The 12,783-nt window shown below is 38.3% G+C and overlaps 1 protein-coding gene across 1 annotated transcript in view; it reads left to right on the forward strand.

Annotated features, from left to right (window-relative positions):
• MMS22L (MMS22 like, DNA repair protein) overlaps positions 1 to 12,783 on the forward strand; it is a 144,313-nt gene that overhangs the window by 100,011 nt on the left and 31,519 nt on the right. The window contains exons 15-18 of the mRNA XM_066358846.1: positions 3,847 to 4,040; positions 7,305 to 7,455; positions 10,050 to 10,201; positions 12,112 to 12,251. Coding sequence (XP_066214943.1) covers positions 3,847 to 4,040; positions 7,305 to 7,455; positions 10,050 to 10,201; positions 12,112 to 12,251 — 637 coding nt within the window. The remainder of the gene's footprint in view (positions 1 to 3,846; positions 4,041 to 7,304; positions 7,456 to 10,049; positions 10,202 to 12,111; positions 12,252 to 12,783) is intronic.

Below are 12,783 nucleotides of genomic sequence, written 5' to 3' on the forward strand. Positions count from 1 at the left end.
AGGATTTAAAACTTACCAATGACTGCACAGAGTATTTCTTACTATTTTGGCGGTAGTGCAGAAATTTGACTCTGCCTTCAGACCCACACTACAGCAAATCCTTGGCATTCCTGCATTCGCCTCTGTCTGATATCATTATGTTCACAGAAATTATTAGAGGGTCTTAAATAACTTTGTATGTTAAAATAAAGTATCACTCTTATCTGGTCTGATATTGCTTGAACATACAAACCATAGAGTAAAAAGTATTTGCATATTCCCAGGATATGTAGCTGCTTTTCAAACCAAAATACTAAGTGAATTATACATTTCGAAAACAAGTCTGTTCTGGGGTCAGTGACTTATCCTTAATTGGAACTTGTTCTTGCTCTGTTAACTCTTACCTTGGAGAGTATAATTGCTATCTTTAGTTTTTTATCTAGGGGATTGTTTTTTTTCAGAGCTCTGAATCGGATTCCAATAGTAACTCTTAGCTATACTCCTTGGTACTTGAACCTTTTGTTCTGGAGAAGTCCAAAGTGGTTCAGCTCTGTTGGCCATTTTAAATATTGCCTTGAATGCATTTTTCCTGGTATCACTCCTTATAGTCTTTTTTCTAATATAGAATTCTTGTATTGCTCCTTTGCAAGGCAGAACTACATATGGCTTTTTTCATCTTCTTTTCTTAGGCTTGGTAAAATTTTTTCAACCCAAGCAGGGTAAGAAAAAAATTTATCAGTGTTGAAAGTGTATATGTGTGTGTGTGTATCTTAGTGCATAAGAGTGTGTGTCTTAGTGTGTACAGGAAAAGTACAGGCTTCAGAGTCAGACTTATGTTCAGATTCCAGGGCCAGCTCTTCTTTGCCATGTGACCTTTAGTTATATTATTTTACTTTCTTGCTGTCAACTTCATCATCTTCATAGAGGATGATCAGAAATTATACCACCTCCTTAGGGAATAGGTTTTAGTTACTGAAGAAAGGCTTATTATTTATTTAGAAATAGTGGGCGGCCCTGGCCGGTTGGCTCAGCGGTAGAGCGTCGGCCTAGCGTGCGGAGGACCCCGGTTCGATTCCCGGCCAGGGCACACAGGAGAAGCGCCCATTTGCTTCTCCACCCCTCCGCCGCACTTTCCTCTCTGTCTCTCTCTTCCCCTCCCGCAGCCAAGGCTCCATTGGAGCAAAGATGGCCCGGGCGCTGGGGATGGCTCTGTGGCCTCTGCCCCAGGCGCTAGAGTGGCTCTGGTCGCAATATGGCGACGCCCAGGATGGGCAGAGCATCGCCCCCTGGTGGGCAGAGCGTCGCCCCATGGTGGGCGTGCCGGGTGGATCCCGGTCGGGCGCATGCGGGAGTCTGTCTGACTGTCTCTCCCCATTTCCAGCTTCAGAAAAATGAAAAAAAAAAAAAAAAAAAAAAAAAAAAAAAAAAAAAAAGAAATAGTGGGCAAAATCTATCCTATCCAAGTACAATAAGTTATTTATTATCTTTTGAAACCAGTACTTTGAAAAAGCTATAAATGGGTGATATTATTTTACTTAGACTCTAGTGCAGGGGTCCCCAAACTTTTTAGACAGGGGGCCAGTTCACTGTCCCTCAGACTGTTGGAGGGCCGGACTATAAAAAATACTATGAACAAATCCCTATGCACACTGCACATATCTTATTTTAAAGTAAAAAAACAAAACGGGAACAAATACAATATTTAAAATAAAGAACAAGTAAATTTAAATCAACAAACTGACCAGTATTTCAATGGGAACTATGGGCCTGCTTTTGGCTAATGAGATGGTCAATGTCCAGTTCCATATTTGTCACTGCTAGCCGTAACAAGTGATATGACGCGCTTCCAGGGCCGTGACGTGTGCATCCTGCGTCACTGGAAGTAGTACTGTACGTGAGCGATGACGCACTTTGCGACGTCTCACTGACAACCAGTGAAAGAGGTGCCCCTTCTGGAAGTGTGGCGGGGGCCGGATAAATGGCTTCAGAGGGCCGCATGCGGCCCGTGGGCCGTAGTTTGGGACCCCTGCTCTAGTGGGTCGAAATGTACTCATGAACTTTGCTATATTGATAAAGGCAGTTGAGTTAGTTGCCAAGTGGATTTTTAGTGGTTTTGATATTTATATCATTCAAAGCTAGAGGACTTACAGTGCTTCTCTAGCCACTAGTTTAAGCTGAAAGCATCTGAGGCAAGTTTTTACACAGAGAGAACATAGATATTTGGTTAGCTTTTATAAGAATTGCTTGCTATGGTATTCTTTCCCCAGGCAATTTGGACACTTTTTCTTTTCGGTACTTGAAGTAGGATTAAATTTTATCCAGCCCTGGACGGTTTGCTCAGTGGATTCAGCATCAGCCTGGCATGCAGACTTCCTAGGTCCAATTCCTGGTCTGAGCACACACATGAGAAGCAACCATCTGCTTCCCTTCCCCACCCTCTACTCCTTCTGTCTCCCTTCCCCTCTTGCAGCCAGTGGCTTGATTGATTCAAGCTTCGGCCCTGGGCACCGAGGATAGCTCAGCTGATTTCAGCATTGGCCTTAGATTGGGGGTTGCCTGGTGGATCCCTGTCACAGCACATGTGGGAGTCTGTCTCTCTCTCTCTCTCTCTCTTTCTCTGTCAAGAAAAAAATTTTTTTAATCCAAGAATTGCATTGTAAAGGTTCAGAGTCTAAATATTATATATTGATACTTATAATATTTATTTACATGTTGTTATGTGAAAAGTAAGATGTAGTCTTGCGACCAGTTTGATCATTTTCTGGAATTGCTTTAAATACATGTAGTAGTTAATTCTGTGTTTTGTATTGTTATTTCATGTGACCCCTTCCTGTAGATAAACTGATTTAAAACATCAGGAATGTTGGAATTAATGCCATATTTTTTTGTTTTTTCAAAGTACTAATTTTTTAATGAAATACTACTATTATAAAAGGAAGTCTTCCTTAGCTCCAGGAAGGAGCTATTTTTCATTGTTTTCTTTTTAATTGAAGAAAATTTAAGGATAGTGTCCATGTATTTGTGTGTCCTCTCAATTGATGATGCAGTAATAGAAATAGAAACAAATAATATCATAGTTGTAGATTTATTTGTAAATAATGTTATTTACTGGGCGTATTGTATAAATGCCTTCTATTCCAGATCACTATAAAAATCTTAGTATTCCCCCTCTTAATTTTCTGTTAAGGCCTAGAAATGTCTAAATTTTCAATTGAAATAAGCAAAAAAAAATGAGCAAATGATAACTCAAAATTTCAGACAGTATTGAATTTATGTTTCACTGTTTTATGGAAAATAACTTTATTTTTTATTATTTTGTGCTATGTGAGAATAACTAGATCTTTCTGGACCGAGGTGCTAAGATTGTTTCCATTGTAGTTTTGTGTACTAGTAGTACAGGGCCTATGTCTTTTCTAAACAAGAAAAATATTTTAACTTAAAATACCATACATAAGCCAGATATACTTACTTTCCTCTTGGTACATCGGTGTCCTAAAGCTCTTAGGAGAAAATGACTTTAAAAACTGTTTTCATGTCTGGATTGTAAGTAAAATCACCTGTCACAGTGCATTGCAAAATGCAGACCTTCATTCTGAAGCTGCCTGTTTCTCATTTAGATCTGACATATTAAAAAGCATATAATTAATGGTTGACATTAGTAATTAACATTAACTTTATGGTGCTTAATATGCCATCATTCATCCATCAAATAACCAGAAATGCATAATGTCGTAGCATAAAGGTTTTAATTATATAAAATGGGCCTTCAGTTTTTATATGGTATAAATGTTAAAAGCCAAAAATGTATTTCAAGAATATTTTTGTAAGCATTTGTTGGGTGTTAGCTATGTTTTTATTTCTTTTTAGGAATATGCATCAACAATTGTGTCAGGAACTTCAAAAGGAAAACGTGGACCTAGCTGTGCAGTCTTCATTGTCGGCTAAAGAGCGCCACCTTGCTGCAGTTGCCAGCGCACTGTGGAGACACTTCTTTTCATTTTTGAAGAGTCAGAGAATGTCAGAAACAGTGCCTTTCTCACAACTTGCGGATGCCGCTGCAGGTCAGCTTTGTCATTTGCTAATGAGTTTCTCATTTTGCAAACTCAGTTTTCTCTTCTGTTTTTTTGGTAACAAACTCTTGTTTTATAACAGTCTAATAAATATTTTGACAACATATCTTTATTTTCTTAATTTATTGATTTTAGAGGGAGAGAAGGGGCATGCACATGTGATAGAGAAAAAGAGAGAAACGTTGATGTATTGTTCCACTCTTTTATTCTTTCATTGGTTGATTCTTGCATGTACCCTGACCAGGGATTGATCCCACAACCTTGATGTCTCAGGACAATGCTCTGAGCTACCTGGCCAGGGAAAGAAATACATATTTTTCAATTAGAATCCTTTGGCTTGTTTATTATTTTCCTCTTAATAAAGGTAAAAGTTAATTGATTATTTGCCAAAACTAAAAGATAATTCTCAATTTTAAAAATACTGAAAATATATAAACTTTTCTTAGGCATGTAATATTTGGAAAGTAAAGTAGCATTTGTTTCTTCTAGTCCAAGTTGTTATTTGCAGATTATATGTATAGCTATCTCAGTATCAGATGAAGCTACTTGTATAAAGAGCAGAAGAATTTAGCAGGAATCCCACTTCCACACCAAGCAGGTGAAATCAGAATGACATCAAAAATAGAAAATATTATTGTTCTGAAGACTATTAGATTCTATTTTAGGTTGTAATTTTTACTTAATTACTAGCCTAATGACATGTACCTAGGCTCTAAGGGACTCAGGATCACATGACATTGTAGTAAAAAATTTGAATATATGTGCCTATATGCAGTTTTCTAAGAGGTCATTTTCTTTTCAAGGAATATTTTGTCCAAAATATGTTAACAAGTGCTAGAGTAGATCAATCAATATGGTGACTGAATGTCTTTAAATGCAATATTTTTGAAGGTATGTGAGAATAACTAGATCTTTCTGGACCGAGGTGCTAAGATTGTTTCCATCGTAGTTTTGTGTACTAGTAGCACAGGGCCTATGTCTTTTCTAAACAAGAAAAATATTTTAACTTAAAATACCATACATAAGCCAGATACACTTACTTTCCTCTTGGTACATCAGTGTCCTAAAGTTCTTAGGAGAAAATGACTTTAAAACCTGTTTTCATGTCTGGATTGTAAGTGAAATCACCTGTCACAGTGCATTGCAAAATGCAGACCTTTGTATGCTTTAAAAACCTAATATCTAAACAAAGGTTTATTTTACATATGTGTGAATGAAGTAAGCTGAGCTAAAAGCACCACATAAAAGACTGAGTGATACAACTTTAAAAGATCTTGAATTCTCTGGTAGCACTTCTTTGATTAAAACATAAACAATGGTAGATTGAAAAATTGTGACAGGGCAACGGTTTTCCAAGTACTGTAATGTCTGTGAAACAGATATTGATATTCAATCAGTGTAATCAAAGCAGTCATTAGTAGCCAGTGTAACTTACCTTTCTTCCATTCATCATCCCAGTGAACAAACTTGATATCACGGATTAGTCAGTGCTGTCCTGGGTGCTGAAAGTAAGTGGTATATAAATGTAAACCAAAATATGTGTGGGTTTGGGGTTTGTCTTGAAATAAAAATGGTTTAGGAGAGAAAAGTTTCCTGCATTAAAAAAGTTGATGAATACCTACTTTTATTGCCATTGGGGAAATACCAGTAAGAAGAGAAGGAGTGGTACATTTTTCCTCACGTATACGCTGCATGTTCTCATGGAGCTTACAGTCTAGTGCGGGGAGAGAACAATAAGTAATGTGTGGTGTGATGTGATATGTGGTAATAATACTGTGGATAAAAATGAAAATACAGAATCGGATGGGGATAGGGAAGGCCAGAAGCTGGTTGTAATTTTCAATAGAGTGGTCAGGAAGGCCTGAGGAAGTGCCATTTGAACAAACCTAATGGAGGAGAGAGATCCATGCTGAAGTCCAGAGGCAAGAGCATGTCTGGTGTGATTGAGGGACCCAAGGGAAGCGACAACACTTGTAGGTGAAGGGCGAGAGTGGTCAGATGTGAGCAAGAGGTAATGAGAGCTGGTTTGTTCTTCCTTGTATGCACTGTAAAGGCTTTCACTTTTACTCGGAAGTTGGAAGCTGTTGGGAGTTTTTGAGCAGATGAGTGATACGGTCCCTCTGGCTGCTGTGCTGAGAAAGGACTACATAGAAAGGCAAGGGGGGAAGCAGGGGTCAGTTATTGAACTATTTCAGCAACAAGAAATAAGCAGCTTGGGCTGAAGTGGAAGCAGCAGAGGTGGTGAGAAGTGGTCCGATTTCCAGTCCGAGGGTAGAGAGACTGTTTTAAAGGTAGAGCTGACAGAATTTTCAAAGTGGCCTTGATATGGTAAGCAAAAGAGATAAAGAGAGAATTCTCTGTTTTTGCTGAGATGAGGAAGATTGCGGCAGGAGCAGCTGAACTAGGAAGCAATAGCTGATTGCAACAAGGAGAGTTATGGATGGTATAATCTGATGATGACACGAGAACCAAAGCTACTGGTGTTCAGGAGGAAAGAAGAAGGGTCTGGAAGCATCAATGCGGACCAAGGGGTAAACTCACCCTATCTGTAGGGACAGTTGTGTGAGGTGTGAGAAAATAGCTATCATTTGAGAGAGCTGCATGGAGGCAGTGCTTAATAAGGAATTTACTAACAAACATAAATTAGTATAGTACAAATTGAGGTGGGGAATTCCAAGGAAATCACAAATAAAAGTATATTTGCTTAATATGGTTGACTAAGGAATTCTAGTTCCAAGGTTTAGTGGGTTCTGAAGAAAGCGGAGTGTCATAGATTGTTTGTGGGAGATCACAGTTGAACAGAAGAGAATGTGCAGTGTCTCAGGTAAGAGGGAACACTTCAGCTCTGGCAGGTGGCAAGTGCGTTAGCCTGATTGGAGAAGAGCAGGTGCCAGAAGTAGTTTGTAAAAAGGGTATGTGAACGAGAAAGGCACATGAGAAGCATCAGGTTTAGAATCGGCAGATTGAAGGAGCCATTAGAGTGCTCCCTCAAACTGCCAATTCTAAACCTGTGCATGACAACAGTGCTGAGACGAATTATTCTGCACCCTTCCTGGAGATCTAGGTGTTTGCCGCGGAAAATGTTTTTGACAACAGGAATTTAGTTCAGTCTTAGGTTTTTGCTCTTTGTTTCTAAATGTGACATTTTATTATTTAGGACTAATTTTTAAATTTTTTTTAGCACTATCAATATAATTTTGGGAGGGGAAAAGTTTTGACAGTTTTCACCACATGTTTTTCTCCTTTCCAACCTAGATTTTACTTTGTTAGCAATGGACATGCCCAGCACAGCGCCATTAGACCTTCAGCCACAGCCAGTGATTGCAATGATACAACTTTTTGGTTGGGATGATATCATCTGTCCCCAAGTTGTAGCAAGATACTTAAGTCATTTCCTCCAAAATAGGTAAGTGATTTTATTTCAGGTATGCACCTTAACATAAACCCACGATACTTCAGTATACTAGGAAAGTAAAAATTTTCACAAATAAAAACTGATCTTTACTACATATACTCTCATTCTGGCAGTTTTTTGCTTTTGGATTTATCAGCATTTTGACATAGTAGTAGGAAAGCTGACGTATTTTGTCATGGCCTGCTTTTTAAAAAAATGTTGCTGTTAAAGCTCTTTTTCAGCACTGTTGTTGTAGGACTGCCTTATTCCCATCCTGAAATGACTGACCTCCCTGCACTCACCATTGGGAAAGAAATTATACACTAGTACTGCTGAATCTGTAAGACACTGGTATAGTATTGAGGTTTTAGATTTAGTGATAGCTTTCCTTTGACAGCTAGATTTTCAAAGATTTGACTCAACTCGGGTGATCGTTATAAGACACTGCACCACCCTGAACATTGGTTCGCTTATCTATAAGTATCTCCTGCCACAGTACATAAGAGATCTAAGGAACCCCAATAGGAAAAAATATACAGTAAAAAAAGTTAAAGTAGAAATACGTAGTATTAACAAGGAAGATTTGAATAAGACTATTAAGACAAGGGAAAATAAAATAAATATGCACATTTAAAAGACCACTGTAGTCTTGTCCAAGCTGCCAGTCAGCGATAGTGAAGTGATGCAGTGAGGAGATCTCGCGAGGACATGCATTACAGGGAGGCGGGAGGTCATTTCTCATTGGCTTCCAGTGTGAAGCAAGGGAGTTCGGCTTCAAGGGGATCACTTTTAGGATTGCCTTGTATCTTGAGAATTCTGTAATTACAACAAACATTTATTTACTAAACAGCTGTACTGAAATTATTTTAGTTTTAAAATAACATTAGTATATTAGTCACAGTTGAAAAAATATAAATGCAAAGATAGATGTTAAATAGCTTTAAACTATTTTATCAAGAATTATGATTTATACATATCTTTAAAATTTCTGATGTTTCATAATACTTTGTAGTTAGCTTAAGACCACCTCATCCTTTCTACGCCTACTTATAAAATGATTAGAAATCAAATTAGTCTGACCAGGCAGTTGTGCAATGGATAGAGCTTTGGACTGGGATGCAGAGGACCCAGGTTCGAGACCCTGAGGTCACCAGCCTGAGCACGGGTGGGCTCATCAGGTTTGAGCAAAGCTCCTGAGCTTGAGCTCAGGGTCCTGGCTTGAGCCTGGGATCTTTGACATGACCTCGTAGTCGCTGGCTTCAGCCCGAAGGTTGCTCTGGATTGACACCCAAGGCTGCCAGCTTGAGCAAGGGGTCACTTGCTCTGCTGTAGCTCTGTCAAAGCACATATGAGAAAGCAGTCAACGGACAGATAAAATAATTAATGCTTTTTCATCTCCCTTCCTGTCTGTCTGTCCCTATCTATCCCTCTCTCTGTTTCTTTCTCTGTCTCTGTAAAAAAAAAAAAAGAAAAGAAAAATAAGAAATCAAATTACCCAGCCTTGAGCTTTATAGAAAGAATTCTTTTAAAAAATTTCTTCAGGTCTTTTTTGGAATTCTTTAGTAATGACTGCCAGTGTGCTGGAGAAGCAGGAAAGGAAGGGGCAGGAGTGGGATTCATCAGTAGATCCACCCAAAAATACACCCTGTCTTTAACTTTTTCTTATCTATGTGGTCATGATCACTTCTCTGTTACTTGCTGTGTTTAGTCTACTTGCTGTTTCCTTCATTATTGTCTCACCTAGCTAGTTATAAGTGCCCTCCTTGCTTTCCCCTTTTAACCATATTCCCCTTACCTTTTTCTCTTGGCATAAACCCTGCACACAGCATGTGTGTGTAGAAAGAAAAGGAAATTAAAATGAAAGCAAGAATACAAGGTGAGGCCCTGGCCAGTTCACTCAGCAGTATAGTATCGGCCTGGCATGTTGATGTCTCGGGTTCGATTCCCGGCCAGGGCACACAGGAGAAGTTTCATCTGTTTCAACACCCCTTCCTTCTCTCACTTCCCCCTCTCGCTTCTCTCTCTCTCCCTCTCTATCCCACCTCCTTCCCTCCTGCAGTGAAGGCTCGATTGGAGCGAGTTGGCCCGGGCACTGAGGATGGCACCATGGCCTCCACCTCTGGCGCTAAAAAATGGCTCCAGTTGCAACAGAGCAAGGGCCCCAGATGGGCAGAGTATCGCCCCCTAGTGGGCTTGCTGGGAGGATCCCTGTTCTGGGCACATGTGAGAATCCGTCTCTGCCTCCCCTCCTCTCACTAAATTAAAAAAAGAAAATACAGGGTGGGGCAAATATAGATTTACAGTAGTAAGTATATGAAACAGTTTTCGTATTATTATTTAGTAATTATTGTATTACTTTCCCTACAAGCAACTGTAAACCTACTTTTACTCTGCCCTGTATTTATCTAAAATATCTTATTGTGTGTATCTGTAGTGTTCATTTTCAACAATGTTTGTCTGCATTAGCTGTGTTTGTCTATAAAATAAGTGAGACCAACAAGTAGGGAATGTCAGAATGGTTTTCTTTATTCCTTATTCTCTATACTCAAAAAATTTATTGTCAGGTTTTATTTTTGTTTTTAATATCTGTCAATTTATCTTTGCAGCATGTTATGTGAAGCACTTTCTTATTCAGGCTGTGTATCTTTTGAAGCGTTAACTATAAGATCATGGGTCCGTTGCATTTTGCAAATGTATGTAAAAAGCCTCAGTTTTCCTGATGATTTATTAATTGATATAAATCCTGAACAAGCAGTTGGTAAGTATTACAGGCATTTGGCTTTCTAGATAGTGAACTATTAAAATTTCCTGTTTTGTTATTTAAGAGAAAAGTTAAAAACTATATTTGTAATTAAATGAATATAAACAATTTATTTTCTTTTGCAGCCCTTTTTTTTCTTGATATTTTCCTGTTACTGTATATGATAAATTTCTCTCCTATAAAGATAAAAGAATTTGTTTCCTTGGAAGCCAGGAAAAAAAAACAACTTGCTCTCAATGTGAAAATCATCTTTTTACCTTGAAGAAAGTGATCACAAAAAAACAAACAAACTGGAAATATGCAGTATATAACCAGATATCACACAGTGAAGACCCTCAAAAGAAAAGTATCCAATTATGAATAATTCCCATTTCATTCGCTGTTTTGCCTTTTTGCTTTACTGTTAGTCACCGAGTGATACTTACTTTTTATTTAATATCCCCACAGTTTTGGTTGCCGTTGGGTATGCCTTTGCCTTTTCCTAAAGCTATTCTTTATGGCCATTTATAAATTGCACAAAGGCTGCACTGAAAAATGCTCCAGATTTACTTTGATATGTTATTACATCTGTTGGCTTTACCCAAATGACTTCTAGAGCTGTGTTGTTCAAACAAGTACATGTTTGTTTTTAAATAAAACCTTTCCTTAGTGAGAGAAACTTAAATCAAAGTTTTTAATTATATAGAAATTTGAATTTTAAAGGAAAGCGTGTTTTAAATGAAGAGTGCTACATTTCCTGCTCTCTCATTTTTTTAACACACACACACACACATACACACGGGGTCCTCAGGTTACCACATAGTTCCATTCCTATGACAGTGATGTAATCTGAATTTTGGTGTAAGTCGAAACACACCCTAGCCTAAGTCACTTACCTATCCTAACACAGTTGTAAAATCATAATCTAGAACATAAAAACACAAGTAAGCCACAGGAAACGGAAAAGGACAGAAATATACTGGACTGGACTATACACTGTACTATAGTAACAGAAAAAATGACCAAAAAATGAGTGTAAAAAAAATTCTTACCTTTATTGCTGTGATTGGCTCGCACACTGGAAGGGACATTGCAAGGTGGGAGAGAGTGACCTATTGGGAGGAGGAAGCTGGAGAGGCAGGAGAACCTGCAGAAGGTGCTGGAGATACTGGGTCAGGTGAATCAGGATTGCCTAAGGAACATGCAGGAGATGCTGGAGATGATTCTACCTGTACTACAGGTGTTTCCTCTTGAGAAGCAGCTGATGTAGAGGGTACAGGATCTGTTGTTAAAGATCCTTCTACCTCTACCTTCTTAAAGAATTGTTTCAGGCTAGTCTGGAACGTTGATGACTTATTCACTTCCACTCACTCACATCTCAATTTTTTATGTTTTTATGAGAGTGAGCATCGTAAACTTGAAACATATGTCGAGACTGTTGAACCCGAGGATCCCCTGTATAGATATACAATTTTTCTTCTTCTTCTTTTCCAAGTGAGAGGAGGGAAGAGAGAGACAGACTCTTGGATGCACCCCAACTAGGATTCACCTGACAACCCTCACCTGGGGCCTATGCTCTGCCATCTGGGGCCATGCCCACAACCGAGTTATTTTTAGCACCTGAGGCAGAGGCTCCACAGAGCCATCTTCAATGCCCTGTGCCTATGTGCTTTAACCAATTGAGCTATGGCTGTGGGAGGGGAAGAGAGAGGGGGGAAGAAAAAGGGGAGAGGGGTAAGGGTAAGAGAAGCAGATAGTTGCTTCTCTTGTGTGCCCTAACCGGTAATCGAACCCAGGACATGTACACTCCGGTCAGTTCTCTGCCACTGAGCCAATCGGCCAGGACCAGAATACAAATTCATGTGTGTGTACAAAATACAAGTTTGTATAATAAACATTACATGAACACTGTTATTGTATTTTAACAGAAAAAGAATACATGGAACAGTTGGCCGAACTGACAAGATTACTGTTTAAACTCTCAGAAATAAAAAATATTTTCTCAAAGGCTCAAGTTGAATTACCCGTCCCAGAAGATCCTCAAAAAGTACTTGTTCAGTTCATTGAGGTATTTTTCATTTAGTATAATTGCCCAGCTCACTTAGTCATATTTCCAAAAAACTTGAAGTATTCATAATGTTTTTCTATAAAAGGAATTATTTTAAATTGAATCCTGTTATTGGGTGCCTGATACTATGAAATTCTAGAGGAATAAAAATATGGATTTAAGATAAAGTACAAATCACTCTTAAAGACAGAAGAATTACATTTAATGAAAAATAAGAGTAAATAATGCTACATAAATGCCTATGCTAAAGCTGACCTAAATTGTAAGAATATCTTATTGTTGAAATTGCGGATTATAATATTCTTCTGGTACTTGGGAACTGAATTTTCTTGTATATGGTCCATAATACTTTCAGCTTAATGTTTACTATCCTGTAGGAAGGAGCGTAAATTTTACAGTAAAAACATAATCTCTTTAGCGCAAGCATCAACTATTTCCTATGACAGTGTGATTGGGGCTTTAAAATTCAATCTTTTTATTTTGTCTCCATAATGAATAATCTCATTCAACATTTTATTTTCAATTATGAATT

The sequence above is a fragment of the Saccopteryx leptura genome, chromosome 1 (assembly GCF_036850995.1).
Source record: "Saccopteryx leptura isolate mSacLep1 chromosome 1, mSacLep1_pri_phased_curated, whole genome shotgun sequence".
NCBI lineage: Eukaryota > Metazoa > Chordata > Mammalia > Chiroptera > Emballonuridae > Saccopteryx > Saccopteryx leptura.